Raw genomic sequence first — 25,045 nt, forward strand, 5'->3', positions numbered from 1 at the left:
GTGTTACCAGTTGATCGCAACGTTGACATATACAAACGAACAACCATCCACTGGGTTGCAATGAAATGTGTAAAGGTTTTTACATTCTAACATGACTCTAAAGCATCTTTGTAAATCAAGGGCTTGTTTCTGCGCTGGCCCATTAAATCGTTAAGCCCAGCACGATGCATCCATTTCACACATTTGCGCTATCCCGTTTCTGGGCTCGCTCTTTGTTTAACAACCAACGCAACGCAAAATGCGCAATCCCGTTTCTGAGCTAGTTGGTCAAAAGTGTGCACTCGCCCAGTTCTGCGTAACGGCTGATTTTAACGTGGGCCTCGGAGGTCTGGAAACAGTGGGAGCAGAGGCGTTCATTCTGGGTTAAATAGTGAATACACCCGTTAGCAAACACCCTTCATCATAAATCGTGAGCAAACGATGGTCTGGGGACATGGTTATGGCTGAGCTAAAAAGATGTCTTTCGTATGCTCCTGGTGAGCTTGTGAAAACCATTCTTTCAAAGTGGACTTAAATGCAACATTCTTGGGCTTAATTGTGGTGAACCACCAAAGACAACATTATGCCACCGAAAAAGGAAAAGAAGAGCAAAAGTAACACTTTCTTGTTGATGCAGGAGGATGAGGAGGATAACATTAGCCTTGCTAGCTCAACAGGCGATGCTAACCCAGGGGCGCAGCAACACATGACTGCAGAAGGGAGGACTCAAAACAAGGTTATCGTACAAAAACTAGACATGATACAAAATTATTTTGACAAAAAGGGACACCTATTGGAATTGTATTTTGTCTGACAATCAACAAACTTTTGAGTTTTGACTTTCATTTTTACTGCAACTGGACCATTATTACATTCAAATTAATAATAGTAGGTATTTGTATTGGAACTATTGGTATTAAAACTGAAAAGAAAGAAAAAAAAACACAACAAGAAAAGCACTCGGAGAGCGCAGACCTCCGCCAACACAAATCTCTCTCCCTCCCCCTCCCAATCACCACCACAATCTTGTAATTTCTTCCTTGTGCCAGTATCAACATTTCCTGAAAGTTTCATGAAAATCCGTCCATAACTTTTTGAGTTATCCTGCTAACAAACAAACACACAAACAAACACACAAAGCAAAGCGATCACAATACCTCCTGATGGAGGTAATAATTTGTAAGAAGTTTTGTATTATGATTAACAAACCAACTTTTCCACTGGTGGAAATCTGTGCAGGCTGAGAGTAAAGTTTGGAGAGGTGGAAGTGAAAGTAAAGACATGAGGGAGAAAAGCTGCATTGGTAACAGGAGGGAAAGAGGGAAGGCAGGAGACAAAGTGGTCCACTGGAGAAGATTGTGGAAGATGTCTCCTGTCGCTTTGACTTAGTCTTGGCTCTGGTTCACAAACACACACTCGCAAACAAACACACACTGCTCTGGTCAACACAAGCCTCACTAATACTGCTGATATTCTCACTCGCTGGGTTTCTCAGAAGCATGAAATCGTACCTGTTATCTTATACCCGACTGCGGTTGACAAGTGTGTCTGTGGTTGTTTGTGTTTCCTCTTTTTCCAGTGTACAATTAACTGTGCTTGAGGTACAAAAATAAGACTCCACTTGTAAAAAATCAGAATTACCCATTAAAGTTCCTTCTACTTTGGTTCCATTTCCTACATTCGGCCAAAGAGAAAGTGATGCTTACCTCTCTTCTGTCTCATGTTGGGGCTGGGGTTGGTTCTTCTGAAGCCGGTCTCTGGACTCGATGAATCAGACTGTCTCAGGGCCATCTTTCGCATATTCCTATTAAAGCAAAAGTAACAGTAAAAGTATTATGATTAAAGAAATAATGAAAGCTGCATGGCAAAAGATTGACTGAAATAAAAATGAAGACTCCAACTAATTGACAATTTATTGTGCATTTATAAAACTAAATGAAACAAGCTCAAATTCTTGAGAAGTGTCTTTAGTTTTTTGATTTCTTGATTTATTTCATATCTTAAGTTTAGTATTATGGGTGGCCATGAAGTCTCAAGTGTTTTAACTGTGCCAACTTTATGTCAGCAGATCTACTTTTTAATAACTTTTTTGAGTCTTGCTTCAGGCAAATAGAACACATTACAAAAAAAAAAAAAAAAAAAAAAGAGTCAAACTAACACTGAATAGAACAAAAAATGAGCATTAACAATGACACTGAAAACTGGAAAAACTTAGTGAAAAATGGTTTGAGCCAACATGATATAGATGTCGTGTAAAATGCTGATGTGTTGTTGTTTGCATCACTAAGGTGTATGGGACAGTGAAAGTCCTGATTGTAAACTACTGCTTTACTACCCAAATGTATTATCAAAGCAAATCAGAGGGACATAAACAGGATTTCTTTTTACAAGTTCCAACATTTAAAAATTCATGGGATTCAGTGGATGGCCTCACCTTATTGGAGCTCCATAGATGTTATCAGAGAACTTCTGGTGAAGCTGGCTGGCCTCTGAGAAAAAAAGAAAAACATTGTTATATATTAACGTTTTTATGTGGTTCACATCTCTATACTCATGGTAATGCTCCTAAAGTATTTACATACATTAGGTTTGGCAGGGGCTTTGTGATGACCACTCCTCAAAGTATCTTTCCTGCTGCTGAAATTGTGACCTTGTTTCTTTGGGTGAAACAACACAGGAAACTGAAGCCAATGTGGGAAGTATGTCAACATGTAATATTAGTGATGGCAACTAGATGTTACCGTCAAAACAATTAGTCCTTTATTATAATTCTTGTCATGTTAGCATAACTTAGTCACATCAGCTAATGTTGGCCATTATGTTGTCCATCAACTACCCTTAAACTAGGCCACTTAGTATTAAATAACTGTTTTACTAAATTGCATTAAGTATCAAGTGTCCTTGATCAAGATTATTACCCCGCCCCCCAAGGGGGAGGTGAGGGGTATTGGTTTTGGTTCGGTTTGTTTGTTAGTTTGTTAACACCCTAGCAACAAAACTACTGGATGAATTCATACCAAAGTTGGTTTGTAGATTGCAAGTGACCCAAAATAGATGTGATTACGTTTTGGGAAAGAATGTAAAAGTTCAAATTTTTTATTAATTTTTGTAATCCCCCCCCGCCATTTACTTTTAATGGGCAAAAGTTCACATATCTGTAGCAGCAAAACTATGAGTTGAATTCATGCCAAATTGGGTTTATAGATTGCCGATGACATAGGATAGATGTCACTACATTTTGGGAAAAGTAGGTCAAAGTTAAAATTTTTAATGAATTTTTAAAAATGTTTTTTCTTCTTCCATTTACTTACAATGGCCAAAATTTCACATGTCTATTAAAACATCAATTTTGTTTCAATTTACTTCAAACTTGGCAGATATATAGAGGCAATTGATATGCTGACATCAGCACACACATAGACATGATGACATCAGCTGGATCAATGCCAAAATAAGCTACAATACGTGCGAGAGGTGGAGTTTGGTGTGCCTGGCACCACTTGTTGTAATTGTCATAAAAACAATGAAACAGCAAAGCAACTCCTGAGCAGCACAGTGAACAAAATTAAGAATAGGTGAAAATAGAAAATATATCACATATTAGATGGACCTTTAGCTCAAAGTCAAAGTGCAAGTAGTGCAAACAAAGCCAGTGTGACAGCTCTTATGTAAAGTGTGTGTAGGGGTATTAGATGGGTATTCGAGGGGTGTGGGCGGGGGTTGTGTTGTGTTAAGCAGCCTGACTGCTTGAAGGAAAAAAACTGTTGTTCAAGCAAATAGTCCATGCTCTGATCGACTTGTATCTGCTCCCTGAGGGCAGAAGGTTGAGCAGGTGATGGGCTGAATGTGAATGATGATGCCGAGGGATCAGCGTAGGCAGCTGGAGGCACAGACGATGGAGATCTCAGGTAACTGGGCCCTGATGATATTCCCTGTGTGTTGTTTATTACTGTCTGGCAAGTTTGATGCTCTGCTTTCATGCAGCTGTTGAAGCACATTGACAGGCAGAGTGTTTGCATGCGTTCAATGGCACAGTGCTAAAAATTCAACAGAAGTTTCTACTTTCATCGGTTTTCTGAGGCAGGAAAGGTACTGTTGAGTTCCCAATCACTAAGGTAGTGTTGCTGCCTCAAGAGAAGTCAAAATCAGGCCAAGAAATGTGGTGAATTTGTAGACTGGAGTGAAGATGCACTGACCTGCTTGGTAAATTCCATCGTAATGATGCAGAGGGGAGCAGTCACATGTAAAACAAGGCTGTAGAGAAGTGGACTAAGGACACAACCCTGTGGGATGCCAGTGCATAGGGACATAATGCATGACACATGGTTGCTTATTGTAACTGCCTGTGTTGGTAATTGTTTAGTAACTGAAAATACTTTAATGCTGGCCTTTAGTCTAACAGCAGTGTAGTTAGTGTTTTCAGTAAGCTAGCATTAGTTTGGTGAGTCCCCCCGACACACACACACAAACAGTTTTCCCCAGATCTACTTTATTATCCAAAAATGGTTCCAAAAACTGATTATATTTAACAGCAGTAGCCAAAATGCAAACTTGAAGATTGAAAATGATTGTTATTCTTATTACCCAGTCCACACCAGTACCAGTGAACACTACTGTCTGTCACTTTAAAATGAAATGTGTTCTAGGGTGTTTTCAGACTGGGTATCCAGATCTGTGTTGTACCTGGATACGATCACACCTTTAACGCAGATGTTGTGTTTACAAGTGTGTATCGCAGCCCATGCCCAAGAACGAGTGGGTGTTAAAAGACCGAAACAGTAGGTGGTGGTGTGGAAGGAATTCTGTAGCTATCCAACAAACGTGGAAGTGACAAACCCTTACGTCATCAACTGAGCAACTGTTCTATTCATCTGTCTACAATGGTGGCAAGGCAGGCAATACTTTTCTATCTGTTAGCCCAGTGTTTTTCAACCTTGGGGTCGGGACCCCACATGGGGTCATCTGGAATTCAAACAGGGTTGCCTAAAATTTCTAGCAATTGATAAAAATAAAACTGTGGTACTGTTCATCTTTCAAATGTTCATTGTGGTCGGTTTCAGATGCGGCAGCTCTTTCATAATTCATAGTTTGTGTTATTGTTTGTTCAGTATTAATTGTCAGCCTTGTAATTCCAAACTGGACTGACTGTACATATCCTGGCCAAGGAAAATAAAATTCTCACTTTGTGCAGTAATCTACACCTGGCTTTTCTGCCTCCGTCCATAATAATATACATTACATAGACTAAATATCATCTAAAATTAACGTTTATTTGCAATATAGTATAGCAAACTATTACATGATCAAAAACAAATTAATTTTAGCAAAAAAAAAAAAAGTCTTGGTTTTGAATATCTGGGTTGGCCAGAAATTTGTGATGTTAAAATGGGGTCCCAAGCCAAAAACGGTTGGGGACCACTGTGTTAGCCTGTTTGAGGCAAAGAGAATTAGAGCAACTTTCATTGTCCCTGATATATCACCGAGCCGTACGGTTGATAAGGTGAGCCTGTGCCATGCGAATCTGGGGCTGGTATGATGATTGGGTCATTTCTGGTCTCGGGTACAGATTACAATGTTACATACTGGCATCCACACAGTCTGTAACCAGGACTACCTTCTCAGCTGGACTCGGGTACGGTACTCGCTGTTGGAACATTTGCATTGACACTGATAAAATCAAGTGGACTTTGGGGTCCAACGTGCTGGGATACGGACTTGGATACCCGGTCTGAAAATGCCCCTAGAGTCTTTCATAATACTAGTGGTGAAATAGAAGTAGCTTTCTCAGATGCATAGCAAATCTGGTTGCTGCTACAGTTTGGGTAGTGAAAATTGTAAAAAAAAAAAAAAAATAACAAGCTATATCCCTTTCTTTTATACAATCTGTTCAGGACAGGGCAAATGTTGCTCTGATAGTCTTTAAATTTGAGACATCGGTAGTGCTGACAGTAGCCTAACATAGGTTAATATTATTACACAGGTCAAGGTTTCAAATCATAGAGGCGGACACTTACTGCCCAGGACACGATACAAAGTGGTGTCGACCTCCAGTCTTTCTGATCAGCTGTGAAAACTAAGGTTACGACTTTCAGCTTGTATTTTCAGTGTGACCTCCACAGCGGTGTTATAGGGTGACATATCTTTTACACCAGTAAGCCTCTCTGACCCTTCCCTCTCCTTCTATTAGAACATCTCTGAGTTATTTCCATGCTTAAAATCCCCCAAACTGCTGTGTCAACTCTGTAAGCTGCTTTTATTGGCCTGATAGAAATCACTTTGTGGCTCTATAAAGAGAGAAAGAAACATCAGAACAGTAAAGTCACCAGGGATACAGCTCCAGATATCAGCCCATATCTAAACAAGAAGGTTTATAAATGCTACGTTAACAAATCTGGCATGCCACAGGATTCTGCTGTGTGAGAAGAAATCTCTAGAGAAGAATCTAGTAAAATAGCTGCAGACAGTGAGGCACAGCCTTGGCCAAATGCAGAGCTCACATAAGTGAAATACCAAGCTCTGTGAATGATTTGGCTTGTCACCTCCTATTCCCAGCAACCAATGAACCTGTCGCAGAAATGCAGACTCAGCACGGAGCCATTCCACATGCCCCAAATATTGTATTCAGCACAAGAGATATATTTTTTCATCATGGATCGAGCTATGTTTTATTCATAAAGGGTAGTCTCATTGAGGTGTGTGCAGCCGACAACAGTGTGAGAGGAGAGCTTTGGCAGGGAGCAGCACTAAGGATTTGAAGTGAGTTGCTGAGGAGTAACACTGTGCACACTCACAAACAATGGCTGGCATCAAACTCAGTCCATTCTTTTCAAATGAGTAAAATCGTGGCTGGCATTGTGTCAGCCTGTTAATGAGAATGTGACAAATATTTGCCATGCCATGCAGTAAATCACATGCAACTGTCTGCAGTCTATACTTCATGCATATACGGAGATGCTCTTCATATTTTTACCATGACCCATAGTGCGAATCACAGGAAGTGGAATGTTGGGGTAAACCTACCATCAGGTGACTATTTAGGTTAGCATTTTCAATTTTATTACTTCCAGTTCCCATTCCAGTTTTCCTCTGTTTTGCTAAGTATTTCTTTCAGAATTTCCAATAATATTTTCTATGTACTTTGCTAAATGCATCCACTTGCGCATTAAAAAAAAAAAGGTTCAATATCAATCTTAGAGCAGTTCTACCTTTTTTTTTAAGAGACAAACACAGGCGTTTACATTCATTAAAGGGGGCTGCTCAGACCTAGATGGTTGGAGAAGCAGCTTGGGACCGAAGTGGTGCTGGTTCGATTCCAAAAACTGCCAGAGAAATTTTTTGGCTGATTTGCTCCTAGTTTGCAGTGTGTGGTGTGTTCCTGCATGTTCAGCTAGCGATGGAATAAAAGCAGAAAGTCAGTTTTGGTGGGTTGTATGGCTGCATATACTGTATAATATACTGACTATTCATGCTTGTGTATTAGTATATATGACTTATTAGCCACTTTTACACAGAGACCCCGGAAAAAAAGATGAGATGGTGATCCCACCTTTTTTCCACCATTGCGATTTCCACAGCCAAGCCAAAGGAGTAACAGAGGTGAGACAGGCTGGACTTTTACACAGTGGACCTGTGTTCTGGAATCAAAGGGGCGGTGACACAACACATACTGTGATGTGTCATGTTCGCATCAAAAATACCCTGAGCATAGCAGTGTTGCTAACCTCTCCAGAGTCGGCCCATCTTTCACTGTTCCACAAATGTTCGCATGGATAGAGTCCTCCGCCCAAAGTGACAACAGCTTGCGGATCTCGGCGTCTCCCCAGTTCAACATCTTTCTGGACGTGTTGATATGTTTGTTTACTGTGCTCATTTTTAAATCCCCACAGCGCGGAGGTCGCACACACAATACGTCATCAAAACGACACCTTGGTTGCAGAACGAGAGGTGTTCCTTTTACACAGCATTCCAGAATCATGATTCCACCTTTATCATGGCTCTGTTACTACCTCCAGAGGTGTTACAGAGCCATGACATATTGAATGAAATATTCCTGCAAGAGTAGTGCTCTGTAAAAGGGGCTACTGATGATCATCAAGAGAACAACTGAATCTACGTACAATTACTCTCCTCTAACACATCACTGTCCAAGCAACCAACAAATACACACCTCGTTCATAGGTTTAACTGTCCTTTCTGACCATTTTTCATCCTGTTGACAAAGTGATGCATGTTCGCTCCTATGTAATATGCAGAACCTGGCACACAACACTATACTCCTTCCGAACCAATAGAAAAAAAAAAGTTCTTATAGGAACAGGAACCTAATTTTGGTTACCAGCTCTAATTCTCCTCCCTTACATGAAGTTCACCCCACTGTAGTGACAGTGTCTTTAACACTGACCAAGACGACTGACCGATTTAAAGAAACCCAAATGAGTTTTTTTTTTGTTAGATTAGTTTAGGTTAGATAGCAGGTTGTGTGAAAAGGGTGGATCGTAAAAGGTTAAAAAGAGATTTAATGCAGCATAGTGGGTTATGAAATGACTGATGTTCTGTGGATTGGAACAAGGCTGTTATTATTTATATTTAATGGTAAATTTCTGATATTTAAGAATTTACTCTGAATCCATACACGTATGTGCCCACTCCTGCTCTCTTGTATGAACAGCTCAGAATTAATCTATTCCAAACTGGAATGGGTGAATGCAAAAAAAAGTGTAAGGTACACATATTATTAATATTTTATATTATAATTTTTCCATCTTCTTGCTGTTTCATATAAGTTATTTCACCCTAATGGCCTGATTTCCACACAGATATCACCGAAGGAAAGTCTCATCTTTTCTAATTGTTTTTATTGCACTGCAAAGAAGGATTGTTCATAAGCGGGTATTGCAGGCATCAAGAACAAATCCTGAATTTTTGCTTCAGCACAGTTTGTATGATGTTTCTGCAAAAAACCTTGAGCTCTCAGAGGGATTCTGGCTTTGTACAATCACATCTTCACAAAGCACTTTTTAAATTAAAATGTCATCTGAGTCTGTATCTTGTGCATGTAAGATATATTATAGATTCTTTTGAAATTGCTGTTAAGTATTCATCATGAGGTCTCTCAGGTTAAATATTTCCATAATTGTTGACAAAATGGAATAAATTCCTTCTTAACACTTATTATTTTCCATCTCTCATAGTTCTCACTGCTTCATTCTTGACCTTTAAATCAGGAATATAGTTCAACTTAAACTCAAATCAAGGTCATGTTAATGAAAACCATGAAAAGTGATAATAGCAGCCAATAAAAAGCCTTTATTCAAGATTGCTTGAAAGAAGATTTTCAATTGCATTGCGTGATGAACTCTAATATAATTTTGCAGAAACGAATCAACAAAATCCTGAATCCTTGAAGGAATCAAATGTGATAACAGAGGTAACAAATTTAAAAACTGTTTCTGAGGTATGATATATTAATCTTATATTGCACAATAGGTGGGGTTTGTATTTGTAAAACACAACTAATGGGAAGTAGGTGGGAAGTAATGATGTACATTATATTACTTAAGTTTTTGGTTTTCTGATCACTTTTTACTTTTGCTGCCTACACTATCCCATAAAGACCCAAACAGCCACCGACAACCAAAACCATCTACTGATCTAAAAATGTTTAATACCTGCTGATCCACTAATTCTATCAATACATGTAAATAATTGATGTAAAATGCAGTTTGTCATCTTTTCATGGTCATCAGATATGACCCATTTGGACGTTCAGAGGCTCTGTAGTTACCGTGGAAATACTGTCATGTTCTACAACATTGATTCACCAGTAAAACCCATAGAGTTGGATCAATGACAGTGAATGGAGACACTTGGTTTATGTTCAGTTAATGATATATTTTACTGAAAAAGTCACTTTTTTCAGTTTTTTCCTGTTTTGATACAATAACCTTTGACTTTACTCTGAGCTTTTATGAACATCTACATGATCAGTCAATTTAACAAAGGAAAATAGGTGATTTTCACTGGGAAAAAAAAAAGCAAAATTCAGAAAATAATATTATAATAAATTGCAATAAATCACTCAGGAAAGGTCAAATAGAGAGAAAAATTCATTTGGGAACTGCCACAATAGTCACACTGGGTCCTTATGGGTTAAACTGCACTTCACGCTCCCTACATTTTTATTCATTTCAACCTTGTTACTTTATGTTTGACAATCACTATATCATTATTATGCATCATTTCACAATTTCAGCTTCTGATCGATGGGACAGAAGCATAGAAAATATGACCCCATGGTGTATAGAGCGACGTACATCAAACATGGCAGACGTAGTCACGCAAAAGATGTAACAAGACAAAAGAGACAAGAGGAGACTTGACCATGGAGAAAAGGCATCATCTTTTTAAGGAAACATTAAACTGATATGGATGATGTGAGCTTCAATGGGTTTGTTCAGAAAGAGCAAAGCTAATTTACTCTTTGATTACATTTCAGAGCTTGTATTTTAACTTAAGAAGATGAATCCATACTTTTACTTGATGTTTCTGTAGCTCTACTTGAGTAAAGAATATATATAATACTTATTCTATTTCTGTTGGTTCATTGTTTCTATTTACTGTTTATTTATTGTTTATTATTGGTCAAGTTCTGGCAGGAAGTCACCTCCATGCGACTGAGTAGATTCAGTAAGTAATGTGATTTCAAGAGGGTTTCATTTATTTTCTCTTCATTCATTCTCTCAGGACACTGAGGTGAAATGAGTGCAGTTCCTCGTTCTCCACCCACTGTTGTCCCTTCGCTCGCCCCTCCTTCCCTTCATGTTCCTGTCTCTGAGCCTTCTTTCATTCTGCTCTGTGTTGCCTCTCACCCTCCATCTCCGCTCTGAAAATCTCCTCCTCTATTTCAGTTTCTTTCTCTTTGTCTCCTTCCACCCATCATTCCTTCACCCCATTCTCTCCTCTCCCCATCACTTTCAATCTCCTCCTTCTCCTTTTTCCCAGACCAATTTCATTCCCTCTTCTCGTCTTTCCTCTATATCGTCCTCGCGTGGAGTCAGAGGTGTAAATCACACACTCCCTCGCTGTGCCGGACCGTCTGAGCCTTCTACATCCTCTGCTCTCCAGGCTTCATGACAGGGTGGTGTGTCATTAGTCAGTCCGCTCACACACACACACACACACACACACACACACACAGGTGCCCACACACTCCCACACACACGGAGGTTGTCAGTCGGCCGGTGTGTGAGGCTCACAGAGGGTGGTTTTCCTGTCAGTCAGGACCACAGAGTGGAACTGTGGACGACCGATGCCGAGAGAGGTAGAAATATATGGCAAGAAAGAGAGGACAGAATCAGAGACAGAGAAGGAAAAGAGACTCCGACAGATGTGTGTATCTGTGCTTTTATGCATATTCATAGACTGTGCATGTGTTAGGGCAAAAAAAAAATATTACTTGTTCTGTGACATGATATAACTGCTCTAAGTCTGGGAATCAAAAGGATCAAAAGGCACCCATTGGTTTATGGCCTGCTGTGTTGGTAGCCTGTCACTGCTAAACTAATACTTAAAGAGAATTAGTCTGGCTGCTCTTCATTTTTGACTTCCAAGCAGAGGTGTAACCAGAATGTCATGGGTGGGTGGGTGGGCATTTTGCTTGTTTGGGGCATGCAGAAAAATATTGTCGGACCGGGGAGGTTGGTCCGTGACTGTCAAACACCATCCGTTCAGCTCCGGCAGGCTGGACAGGGCGTTTCACAGGGGGACAGAGTTTGTCCTGTGGGGGGCAGTTCTTGTCCCTGCGGAGGGCAGTCAGTGACAGCTCCCCACCCCCACCCCCACTACACCCTTGCTTCCAAGACACATTATCACCAAATTCTGATCAGTGTCTATTAAAACAACTGGACAGACCTACAGCTAATCAGCCCAGCGGTTATGGGCCAAAGCAGTGGTGACAGGTAGCAGTCACAGGTGGCGGGCTGCCATTGTATCAGACCACATATGACCCACCCCATATCAGATAAATGGCTGTGATTGACTCTATCCAACATAGACTCAGTAGAAATCAGCCTGAATGGGAGCAGTGCCAGTCAGATCTGCCAGAGCAAATGAACATTTGCTCTGAGGCAGATGCGCCTGGTTCCCAGGCTACTGATTTCAAGCTTTGAGTTTGGCATTTGGGTGTCGCCATCTTGTACTTTTGGAGCCAGACGTTACCATATTTGGACAACAGTGTACAAATGGGGAAGAGGGGGGAAATTTTCTACACAACACTAACTCACTGAAAGTACTGACCACACTCCAAAACAACATAGCTAGGTATAAAGGGACCGAGTAATGCTAACAGGCCTAATTAGCAGGCTAACTGCACACTAGATAAGGCTGTACCAAATTAATGAAACCTCTAACTTACTGGAAACATGCACCATTGGCTCAGAAATACAATCAAGATATAGTAGTTTTGACACATACAGTTATAATGTCCACATATGAACGCTAATTAGGAAGGCCAGTTGACATACAGTACACACAGTGCAATACAGAATTAATAACATTAGTTGATGTAGCTTTGTTATGCTAATAGACCAGGTATCATAACTAAATACAAGAAAACTTTGAAACATTGCTCAGTCCACGAGAGGGTCAGGGGTTGTGGAAGCCTATTCCAGGTGGGGCTCGCCTTAGATGTGTCGACATTCACACATACAGATGACTGGGACTGACCAGTTAAGGTGCATGTGTTTGGATGGAGGGGGAAGCAGGAGGACCTGGAGACATCCCACGCAGACATGGGGACAACAGGCAAACTGTTGGGCTTGTTAGTGTAACTAACAGGTGTAAATGGTCCGTTAGCAAAAAATGTTTTACTCAATAAACAAAAGCCTACACTTAAGTTCTTATCTAGGAAGAAGCATTTTTCGACAGAAGGTGATGAGTTTGTGAATGGAAGTCAAAAGGAGCAGGCATCTAGTGGCTGTCTACACTGGTTTCATATGGATTTATTTTGCTGAATGTCAGAGAATAGTGGCAGCATCACTTTGAATAGGGTCAAGCTAAAGTGTCTGTGTTAGACTAAAGGACATCACCTACTGAAGATCAGCATCAGCATTAGCATAAGGTTGCCTTGACAGAAGTACTGCCAGTACGCTTTGTTTAATCTTTGAATCAACCACATTGTTTTGTTGAATAGTGACTCTGAAATATCATAGAATTCACATAGATAATGTATGGTTATTTCATGAAATTGCACTAAATGGAGAATGCAAAGTCAGATACTAGAAAAGTGAGCTGCCAGTGATCTCAAAATACAACTACAAAATTCTACTTAAAACACAAATAAGCTGCAGACCTTGGTGAGAAAATGGTGTCTGTGACATCTGTACTGGGAATTACGTGGAAGACATTTACTGTGTGTTTATAAGTACATAAATATAGGTAAATGTATAGTTAAAAGAAGGAACACATAGTTAAAGGCACCATGAGATTCTGATAAGAGAAAATTGATATAATCTGTTTTTTGTTAGTATTGCAGGCTGCTTTTACAGCACTGCATATTAATATACTCCTAAACTAAACTAATAAATATGCATCGAAGAACCAGACAGATATATTCAAAAATTTCACATTTATAAAAGCTATTTTTCTGCAGGCATTTAGCAGGCAGCAGAAGATGTCTTTCAGGTTCCTTGATAAGGTGTGATGCATTGTCCGAGATCATTTTGCTTAGATTTTCTACAGTGTTTGATAAAGTTCTTTGAAAGCGCCGTAAAGCTTAGAAGTGGAGTGAATGTCAGCAGTAATGGAGTATAATCAGTTCTCCTCAGATTGCATTTTAGTTGTGGTTGTTTTTCATCTGCAGTGCGCTGCTCTAAGGTCAGTGTGGCTTCTGCTGTTTGTTACATAAGTTCCTGTGAGCAGCAGTGATTATTCACTGGATCATTGCAGTTCAACACTTTCATACGCTCATATTCTCTCCGTTAAAACTGCAGGGATAATCTCTTGCCAAAATTTAACACATATGCCCTTTCTTTTACAAATACCCTAAAATGCAACAAACAGAGTGGTTGGTAAATGCTGTATTTTATTTAGCAATGATACACATTTATAAAATCCTATTAAACAAATTCAACATGTTTTTCATACATCAGATAGAACTCGTCCAGACCTATAAATATTTTGGCATTTGGTATCATATTGGCAGCTCCCTTTCTTTTTCTGTGCATATTCAGCAGCTTGTTAAAAAACTAAAACTAAAACTTGGCTTCGTCTTTCGAATCAAATCATGTCTGTCTTTTGAATCAAGGAGGAGATTGGTTTCAGCTACGTTTTTGTCTGTGTTGGACTACGGTGATGTCTTGTATATGCATGCCTCCACCCATAGCTTACGGTCACTGGACACTGTATCATGGAGCTCTGAGGTTCATCACCAGTTTTAAATCTCTTACCCATCATTGTCTGCTTTATGATCATGTAGGATGGTCCTCTTTGTCAGCTCGCAGACTGAGTCACTGGCGTATTTTAATTGATAAGTCTATTCTAGGTCTGTTCCCATCCTACCTTCTGACCTACATCAGTTGGAGAACCACAGACGCTTATAATCTTTGTTCTCAGGATCTTTTCTTGTTGTCTGTTCCTAAAGTTAGAACTGAACAGGGGAAAAAGGCCTTCAGGTATGCGGCCCCATTCACCTGGAATGAACTACAAAAAGACCTGAAACTTAAAGATCTGCTTTCATTGGACACTTTTAAAAGGACGTTGTATGACTTAGAGAGGGAGACATCTGGCTGCAGATGTTTTACCTGACACACTTTGTCTACATTTCATGAGCACTTTTTGCAAAGTTGACTTTGGAAGGTTTGACTTGTCTATGTGCTGTTTATGTATTCGTTTTATGTATGAAAGTCTGTGTCTGTAACTATTTAATGTACTGCTGCCCATCTTGGCCAGGACATTCTTGAAAAAGAGATTCTTAATCTCAATGAGGATTTCCTGGTTAAATAAAGGCAAAAAACCCCAAACAAACAAACAAAAAAAAAAAAGTATGATGAAAAACTATAGACTGCCTTATTTAGAACTGCATATGATTCCTATGGGGGTGCATTAATGCAGAGATGAGTGATACATTTATAAAATTAGAATTTAAAGCTAAAACAGCCCAAAATATAATGCGCAGAGCATCATTTGATCTATATATGGGCGGCTGTAGCTCTGGAGGTAGAGGGGGTCATCCAATAACTGAAGGGTTGGAGGTTCAAAGCCTGCTCTGTCCCAGTCATGTGGTGTTGTGTCCTTGGGCAAGACACCAGAGTATGAGTGAATGAATAATGGATCAACTGTATCCGCTTTGAGTATACGTTCATTGAAAAGCGATAAATAAATCTAATCCATTATTATGTATGTAAAGAAATTTAAGAAGGTGCATTATTTGGCACAGCTGATTTTGTTATATACAGACACCTGCCTGTGTGCTCTAAAGACTAAGATTGTACCAAAAAGTATTTTTGTCCTTCCAGGATATCTTTTGTACTTATCTTTTTGTACTTACTTCAAGTATTTATCAGATGGGTACATTTTTGCAAGATAAAATGCATATTTGTTTATTAGTGAATCAATGTCGCAGAATTGGTAAAAGAAGTAAAATTAGACTTTTTTATTTTATGTGGTTAATTCTAAAAAAGTCACATTTATATCCATTAGTTTTGACTACAGTGGTTTGAAAAGACACATTCCATTGTATCGTATATGTTCCAGACATGATGACGCCTTTGTGTCTCCATAGTTATGTTTATACTGTAAATTGAAATTATAGAGTCGGTGCATAGTGCAGTTCACAGGCAGTTTTAGAAAAAGAACATTTCCCTGACTTGGCAAGATGCTACAAGAGAATGACAAGCCTATCTTCAGTTTGCAGCGAAGGATGACTCTGAGATGTGTTGATAGATACTGGTGCTGACAAGAAAATTTTCACGATAACAGAAAGAAATTGAGTTGTTGCAGCAAAAAATAATGACAGAGCACTAGGACAGGGGGAGATGGAGTACAAACCAAATGAATACGAATATGAAAATAAACACCAATAATTTCAATGCATTGAGGAGCATATTTTGAGGGGAAATGTCTGGGCACAGATCAGTGAATATGCAGTGTGCGTCAGTAGGACATTGTATGTAAATTGTGCAGATGCTGATAGATGACAAGCGTCATGCCTGCACTCTAATGTAAATCAAGCTGGAAACGAAGTTGTAATAAACACAGGAGGAAATATTCTCAAGTGCCTGAGTGTGATTGTGTGTGTGTGCATACCTCTGCATGCCTCTAGCTGGCCTGTAAGAACTTTACGGATCTCTGACACCCACATATTTTTCACATCCATGGAAGGAGCCTGGAGAAGGATACGCACACGTAAGAAAGAAGAAAAAGTCAAGCAGTATATAGTTACAACAAGGGTCTCTCAACACTAATGCTGTTTTACTGAGTGAGATATGGTTTAATGGAGGAGCTCTGTGGTGCAACACTGACCCCATGAGGTGGATGGGAGAAAGATCAGTGCAGAGCAACAACATCTGGCCTAGAGTTTTCAATTCAAATTCAAATATAAAGCCAAGACAGGAAAATGCCACCTCAAATGACATGTTTGAAACCCTTTTCACACAGGTTGTACTACAGGGTGTATCAGAAAAAAGTAGACTCTCAGACAGAAAACAACATAAAACCAAAATATGAAGACATTTTGAAAATCTGGTCATATGCGTTTCTTGACCATGTAATTCTCCTTTGATTGACACCAGTGTCCTGGGTTAGTTTTCATGCTTCAGTGATCAATGTTAATTTGAACTGTGCAAAATCAAGGAAAAGGAAAAGAAAAGAACTGTGCAAAATAAAAGTCTTTTGGGCATGGAAGTGTAAGGGTTAATATGAGATCTGTCACCATGGATGACGAGTTCCATTGGTCTTTTACTTGCATACATAAAACAGTAAGAAAATAATTACATGTTAACCCCCTACCATCGACACAAAGATTTCACACATCGGTGAGAAACTGAAAATTCATCTCAAAATTTTCTCAGTGAGTCCAGATCTGGGTTTTACACTTCAGGATTTGAATTGAAGGCACTCACTTCCATTAGTGGAAGGATTCCAGTACGTTTAGTCTTCCACATGGGCCCCGTTCCTTGCCACAGAAATGTGTGCCCTCTTCAACATATCTGCGACGGTACGCCTTATCATGCCCCTGTCCTGCCTCAGGAGTTCCACTTGTAATGAAATTACCAAGAGGGAACACCCAGATGATGCAAGGAATAACATATGCTGACTGAAATGTTTAAAATTTTAAATGATCAGCTCAAAACAAGCTTAAAGAATCCTCACTAACAGCATTAACTCCTTGCGTTTGGCATGATAGACTCGAACCTGTCATTAATATGAAATCTGTGTATCAATGGTAGGGGGTTAACATGGATTTTTTTTTTCCTGTTTTTATGTATGCAAGTAAAAGACCAATGGAACTTGTCATCCATGGCGACAGATCTCATATTAACCCTTACACTTCCATGCACAAAAGACTTTTATTTTGCACAATTCAAATGAGCGTTGTTCACTGAAGCATAAAAACTGACCCAGGACACTGGTGTCAATCAAGGGAGAATTACATGATCAATAAATACATATGACCAGATTTTCAAAATGTCTTTGCATTTTGGTTTTTTGCTGTTTTTTTTCTTAGAGTCTACTTTTTTCCGATACACTCTGTAGAACAACCTGTGGATCTATGGTAATGTGTAAGAAGTGTGGAGGTCATCTGTGATCTGGATCCTGTATCGTTTGTCATGTCTGTAATCTTTAAATTAAACTCAAAAAACATCAAACTACCTACGATATTTTCAACCAGTTTCCTAGTTGAAAAGCTACGTAAAGATTTAGAACTATGTGGGTGGAGTTTCAGGAGGCTCATGTTATAATAAAGCATGAAGACCGACTCACTAAAAGAAAAAATTATAATCCTTCAGAAAAGACACTGAGATGGATGATATTGTAATTGATAAAATAGGAGACCTTTTTTTTTTTTCGAGCCTGCTGTTGACATCATAATCAGGGAATAATGTCGGTAAATTAAATTGAAAAAAATAAATAAATAAATAAAAACACATGCTTATCCAGAGACCAAGGAGGTTAATTTTTATCCGTGGAAGGAGGTCCAGAGATTATAGGAGTTCTGTGTGAGTAGGGCTTTATTTTAAACCCACATAAAAAGAATAAAATAGTAATTACATTTAGAGAAAAACTACTACTAAAGTTCAAACTAGCAGTGAAGAAATAATTCTAGTAACTGAAATAAAATAAAATAATTAAAAAAAAAAAAATATAAAGTATAAAAAAATGGCTTTCTTCATTTTCTTCTTTCTATAAAATAAGGTTTTCCTCAAAACACCTGAAACTCTTGTGTAAAATCAGTCAAGTTCTCAACCATGAAAAGTGACTCAGACTAAACTGAAATCAACCAAACAGGAATGAAAAATAAAACTAATGAACACTGAAGGAAAACTGTACCAAATTTGGACCAGATGTGATCAAATGTGGAAGATTTTCTGAAACAAAAACAGCGACAAATGTATAATTTCATGCCCGTGTGTGAAGTGTAAGAGTGGATACATACAGGGGTTGGACAAAATAATGGAAACACCTTAAAAAATCAACAAAATATAATTTAATATGGTGTAGGTCCGCCTTTTGCGGCAATTACAGCCTCAATTCTCCGAGGTATTGATTCATACAACTTGTGAATTGTTTCCAAAGGAATTTTAAGCCATTCTTCAGTTAGAATACCCTCCAACTCTTTTAGAGACGATGGCGGTGGAAATCGACATCTTACTTGAATGTCTAAAACTGACCATAAATGCTCAGTAATGTTGAGGTCTGGGGACTGTGCCGGCCATACGAGATGCTCAACTTCATTAGAATGTTCCTCATGCCATTCTTTAACAATTCTAGCTGTATGGATTGGGGCATTATCATCTTGAGGTGAAGGTGTTTCCATTATTTTGTCCAACCCCTGTATGGTGGATGTGTCTCCATACCTGGATGATGTAGACCTCCTCTCTGCCGTTGTACCACACCTCAAACTTCTTGCTGTCTCCTTTGACGTTCTCTGTGATGCCCACAGCGCTCATCTGCACAGAAACAGACAGGATACCTTCAGTACGAGGACGTCAACACAAACGGAGCACATTCCAACAAGCTGAGGTAAATATTTACATTAATACATCCTTAAGTATGAGGCTGACAACGTACTGTGCATCATATTAAATGCTCAGGATTCCTCGATGGCTCTGGGGATTCTACATATGAGTCTGTCCATGAAACTGGGTTTATTTTGGTATCTTTGGCAACTTTTTAGACCCAATAATAAAAGAGAAATTTAGACATATTTCCACCCAGGATGTATCTAATGATGACTTCAGATAAATGCAAAAAAAAAAAAAAAAAAATTATACACTTCCTCTGAGCCATCCCAAAAGTAATGAATTTTGAATCAAATATTGGGGCCAAAAATAGGACCAAAATTGCGACAGGAAAAGCTACCTAGGTGTCAGTGCATTTGATCTGGAAAACATCATTTGAAATGGTCTTATATACCGCTATAAATACAGACACTGTGTTAAATATGATTATTTTAGTGGTTTTTCTAATCCAGACATGCAGGTTGTTCATGAATCTCAGTCTCATTCCAGGTTTCGTGTGTAACTCATCGTGTCCACTTGCGTTACATGCAGAACCTGCCCATTTAACCACAAATAAATCACCCGTGATTTTGCAACAGCGGTCATTTTTGTGAATCACTCTGCCTTGCATATTTACTTTGATACCCAAAATACACCTTTGAGAGGATAAAAAGATATTCAAAAAAATAGTAGCGTATAATTTTCATGTCCTTTTTACCATGTTACATACAGATTTTTTTATGCATGCGTCAAATAAAAATGTGTTTTATCTGAAAAATTGTTTCTTTTATCTCAGTAAATGTTTATTTTTAAAATAGACCCAAAGTGCTTCCAAACTTGCTTCATAACATCAGTCTACATCTGGTTTGAATTCTTAGCCCCCATGTCCTGCTTTTAGGGACCAGTTTCATAGAAGCACCCATATATATAAGGAAAACTGACCACTGCAAAGAACATTCCATTTAAAAATAAAAATTAAAAATGTATCTGAAAAAACTTATCAAGGCAATTATTTAATGTAAAAACTCTGAAACCTTGAAATTACTTACTTTACTTTTTATCCTTACCTGGGTCTCAGGAGGTGAACTTTATATGATATGTGATACATTTGTTGATTTACTTCATGATTTGATATTTATCTTCATAATTATCAACTGGGCTTTTTATCGCTAAATAATCTTTGGTCTTTACCCTCTTCTCCCAGGACAGACACTAGACACTAAAAAGCACCTCATTGTTTGTATTTTTAGATCTTTTTTCAGTCAACGAAATGCAAAAATCACCATTCCCACTGCAATCGCGACTCCTGTCATGACATCTGTCAAAATAATTAAAGCGATCTGTATAAACGGTGTCTTGGGATGAAGCCAGTAAACGTTTCCTTTTTAATCTTTCATCACAAATAATGATTGCATTTCTCTTGAATATGCATGCACCATTGGTCCTAAAAGCACTTTATACTCTGGTGCCTCTTCTTCTATTCTCTCATCATCTTAAAGCTGCATTTATTTTCATGAAAGGATAAATCTTTCTTCCTTATTGTGTCATGCATATTAAAGTATGAACAGCCTGTGTTAGCATAGCATGACACCATAAATTCATACAGACCAAGTGTGTGTGTGCTGTGCATACATTTTTAAACATCTATAGATGCCTGAAGTAGTTTGTGTTGCATGTTAAAAATGTAAAACAGATGCTAAATATGTAAATGTGAATCCTTCACTGATTAGGATTCAAATAGTGTGGAAAGTCTTTACATCTGTGAAGGACTGGCCCACTGAACGTCTGACCTCGTCTTTCTGTGATGCAATACTGCATTTTTAATGGTTTTGTTATTCAAAAGTTTTCTTTCTTGTCAAATGGTTTCCCTATCAATTAATTATACATTACTTTCCGACATTTTTTGCTCTTGTTGTTGCTGTTGCTTTACATTTGTTGACTGTATTTGTATAAAATATTGTCATTATTATGAATTTGTTGTTGTATTTGTCTGTAGTTTCTAGTGATTGAACACACTGTGTGAGTTGTGCAACAGTTTAATAACCTGTCTTAAACGCAAAAATAATTTAATAATGATCAAAAGTCTCTTTATTATCAGAATCCCTTGGATTAATCCACTGCTACTCAGCATTTTGGGTTTAAGAGCTAGACATTCATTGTTTTGTCCAAATATTTCTAATACATAATATATTTAGTCAAATTACAACATTCCTAACAGCACATACGTCAGATATATGACCCATGGGATGAATTTTTGAAATGCAAAAATTAAACTGATGATATTAACAATCAGGGGTGTTCAAATGTTTTTAGTTCATATTCCACATATAGACCAATATAATCTAAAGTGGATCAGACCAGCAAAATACTATCAAAATAACCTATAAATAACAATAACTCCAGATTTTTCTCTATTGTTTAAGTGTAAAAAGTAAAATTACATAAAAAAATTAACATTTATAAACTATCCTTTCATACAAAATATGAATAACCTGAACAAATATGCACAACCTGAAATATCTTAAGAGAAGTCAGTGCAATTTTAACAATATTCGGTTGTTAAATAACTGATGAGGCATAATATTGTTAAAACTGCACTGACTTTTCTTAAGAAATTTCAGGTTGCTTGTGTTATTCATGTTTTTTTTTTTTTTAACTAAATTTTTATTTAGTTTTGCTCATACCAATGTACAAGACATTTTACATACATAAATATACCTAATCAAAAATCCCCATATGGCATAATAATAATAATAATAATAATAATAATAATAATAATAATAATAATAATAATAATAATAATAATCTGCAAAAAAAAAATCTCCGGAAATGTTGATATTGGCACAAGGAACAAAGGACCACCATTTTGGCGGTGATCGGAGGGGGGGGGACTGATCGGCCTTGGTGGAGGTCTGCACTTTGTGCTTTCTGGTTCAGTTTGTTTGCTTGTTTATTTGTTAACACTATAGCATCAAAACTATTGATTGACTTCATACCAAATTGGGTTTATAGATTGCTAGTGACCCAGAATAGTTCTGATTACATTTTTGGAACAGTCGGTCAAAGTAAAAAATTTTTCAGAATTTTAAAAATCTTTCTTTCCCCCCCATTCACTTATAATGGGCGAAATGTCTAATGTTTGTAGCAGCAAAACTATTGGTTGAATTCATACCAAATTGGGTTTATAGATTGCCAGTGACCCAGAATAGATGTGATCACATTTTGGGAAAAGTAGGTCAAAGTTCACATTTTTTATGAATTTTTAAAAATCTTTTTTCTTCTCCTATTTACTTATAATGGGCAAAATTTTAAATGTCTGTAAAAACATCAATTTTGTTTGTATTTACTTCAAACTTGGCACATAATATAGAGGCAACTGATATGCTGACATCAGCACATGCATAGACATGATGACATCAGCTGGATCGATGCCAAAATAAACTACAATACATGCGAGGGACAGAGTTTGTTGTGTCTGGCACCACTTGTTTCTTGTGATTTTGGCCTCATGCTAATATGTCCTACTTTGTAAAATCAGGCCCCAAGTCCTCAAATGTAATGACGACAATAGTGACTCTTTTCTGACACCTGTGTTTAGAGGTGGTGAGGGTGAAACTGTGCTCTTCCTATATGTGTTTGTATACTGTAGGCATTAGGACATTTGTGAATTATATTCTAGGTAAGTTTTGGCAAGAAATGAAGTCTGTCTAAAACTGAGAATGACCTGAACATGTGCCATTTGTTAGTTTGAGCAAAAACAAATTATTCTGCAGTTAGCCCTGTATGTTCTAGTCAAGTACTGCATCTGTTTATGTGTGAGAGAACAGCTGTACATGTGTTACACTTACTCTGCACAAGAGGTCACAGTCATGACCGTTCATTTTAACACAAGAAAACAACAGCATCATATTCAGCACTGTTTTTTTTTTAACAGAAAAAGTACATTTCATTCAGTCTTGACTTCTTCTGAGACTTGCTTTCTACAGCCTTGTTTGGATGGGAACCTGAGGAGCTGCTGTACAGAATATTTATCAATGACAGCTCCGCTTCCCCAGGGCTTTATATGGAAAAATGTCAGCAATCCAATGCTGGGGAACGCTAGCATTTGTTTATGTGCCATGAGAACCAGCTTGTACTGTTAGTGACTCAAAGAGCTTTTAGTTTCACTGTTGTTCTGTGCTACTGCAGGGGGAAGAGATGCACACACAGTTCTCTTTTATACTGATACACACACAGAGTAAATTCAATTTATGTAAATGAGGGAAGGAAGTCAATATAAAGCGGCATTATTTATTTATTTATGCCACTGGGGGGCAGCAGAAGCACCTGTTTTAGAGTTAGGGTTACAGCTGAGCTACGTTAGAACCGTTGCAGTTTAGATTGTGTTTTAGCCACATGTTAAAGAGGAACTAGACAAGGTTCCCTTTACAGTCAAATCTTATTTGTGATCTACATTTTGGCCTCACCCTTACACTGTTAAAAGCCCAACAGGAGGTTAAACTAATGGCAACAACATTGGCAAATATTTTCACAATATGGTCCTGTTTCACAAAGTAGGGTTAGTGAAATACCTGAGTGAAATACTTAAGCCAGTGGTTCCCAACCTTTTTTGGCTCGTGACCCTATTTTAACATCATAAATTTCTGCCGACCCCAGACATTCAAAACCAAGACTTTTTTTTTTTTTTTTTTGCTAAAATTAATTTGTTTTTGATCATGTAATAGTTTGCTATACTATGTTGCAAATAAACGGTAATTTTATAATAATAATAATAATAACTTTATTTGTATAGCACCTTTAAAAACAAAGTTTGCAAAGTGCTTTGACAGAGGGCACAACAGCAGGATACACGAAGCAAGTAAAAACACTAAAACAGAAGCAACACAATTAGAGAGATGTATGAACAAATTAATAATCAAACAGGATCAAATTCAAAAATTATATTTAAGAATTAAAAGTTAAAAAGGGACAGACTTCACATAAAAGCAAGTCTATAAAAATGTGTTTTAAGAAGTGATTTAAAAGATGTCACTGATTCCGCTGATTTTAGATGACATTTAGTCTATATAATGTATATTATTATGGACGGAGGCAGAAAAGCCAGGTGTAGATTACTCCACAAAGTGAGAATTTTATTTTCCTTGGTCAGGATATGTACAGTCAGTCCAGCTTGGATTTACAAGGCTGACAATTAATACTGAACAAACAAGAACTCAAAGTATGAATTATGAAAGAGCTGCAGCATCTGAAACCGACCACAATGAACATTTGAAAGATAAACAGTACCACAGTGCTTCAGTTTCAGCTTCAGAATTTGTCATGTCTTTTATGGATTATGATTGTCTCTGTCACCTCACCATATACTTTTTATTAGTAAGTTTTTATTTTTATCAGTTACTAGAAATCTCAGACGACCCCATTTGAATTCCAGGCGACCCCTCATGGGGTCTCAACCCCAAGGTTGAAAAACACTGACTTAAGCTGTGAAGCTAAGACGCTTGTTGGCAGGTTTACATCAACAAAGCAAACAAAACAAACCCTTAGTTTCTGCGCATCTTCTTCCCATCCCGTTGTCTGAAGGAGCTCATATCGTCATCCACATGCATTCATTACAATTAAAACGTGGGAGATAACTTCACTTTTATGGCCTGTTTTATATCAGACTGTCACTATGCACTGCAGTAAAATAATAAAAGAATATTTTAACGATACTGTAGGCATACGATCAAATAATTCTGTTATGTCATAACCAACAGCCTGATGTGAATATTGTAAGCTAGTGTTAAACAACTTTACACTATATGCAGCTGATTAATTTGTAGATTAAAACATGTCAGCAACTGAGCAGT

At 38.0% G+C, this 25,045-nt stretch overlaps 1 protein-coding gene across 5 annotated transcripts in view; it reads right to left on the minus strand.

The window, feature by feature from the left end:
- mcf2l2 (MCF.2 cell line derived transforming sequence-like 2) overlaps nt 1-25,045 on the minus strand; it is a 241,474-nt gene that overhangs the window by 47,144 nt on the left and 169,285 nt on the right. For all 5 annotated transcript variants that reach the window (XM_030133254.1, XM_030133256.1, XM_030133255.1 and 2 more), the window contains exons 24-27: nt 19,053-19,145; nt 16,282-16,360; nt 2,414-2,468; nt 1,686-1,783 (exon numbers count right to left, since the gene is read on the minus strand). In XM_030133254.1, coding sequence (XP_029989114.1) covers nt 1,686-1,783; nt 2,414-2,468; nt 16,282-16,360; nt 19,053-19,145 — 325 coding nt within the window. The remainder of the gene's footprint in view (nt 1-1,685; nt 1,784-2,413; nt 2,469-16,281; nt 16,361-19,052; nt 19,146-25,045) is intronic.

Source organism: Sphaeramia orbicularis, chromosome 4, assembly GCF_902148855.1.
Source record: "Sphaeramia orbicularis chromosome 4, fSphaOr1.1, whole genome shotgun sequence".
NCBI lineage: Eukaryota > Metazoa > Chordata > Actinopteri > Kurtiformes > Apogonidae > Sphaeramia > Sphaeramia orbicularis.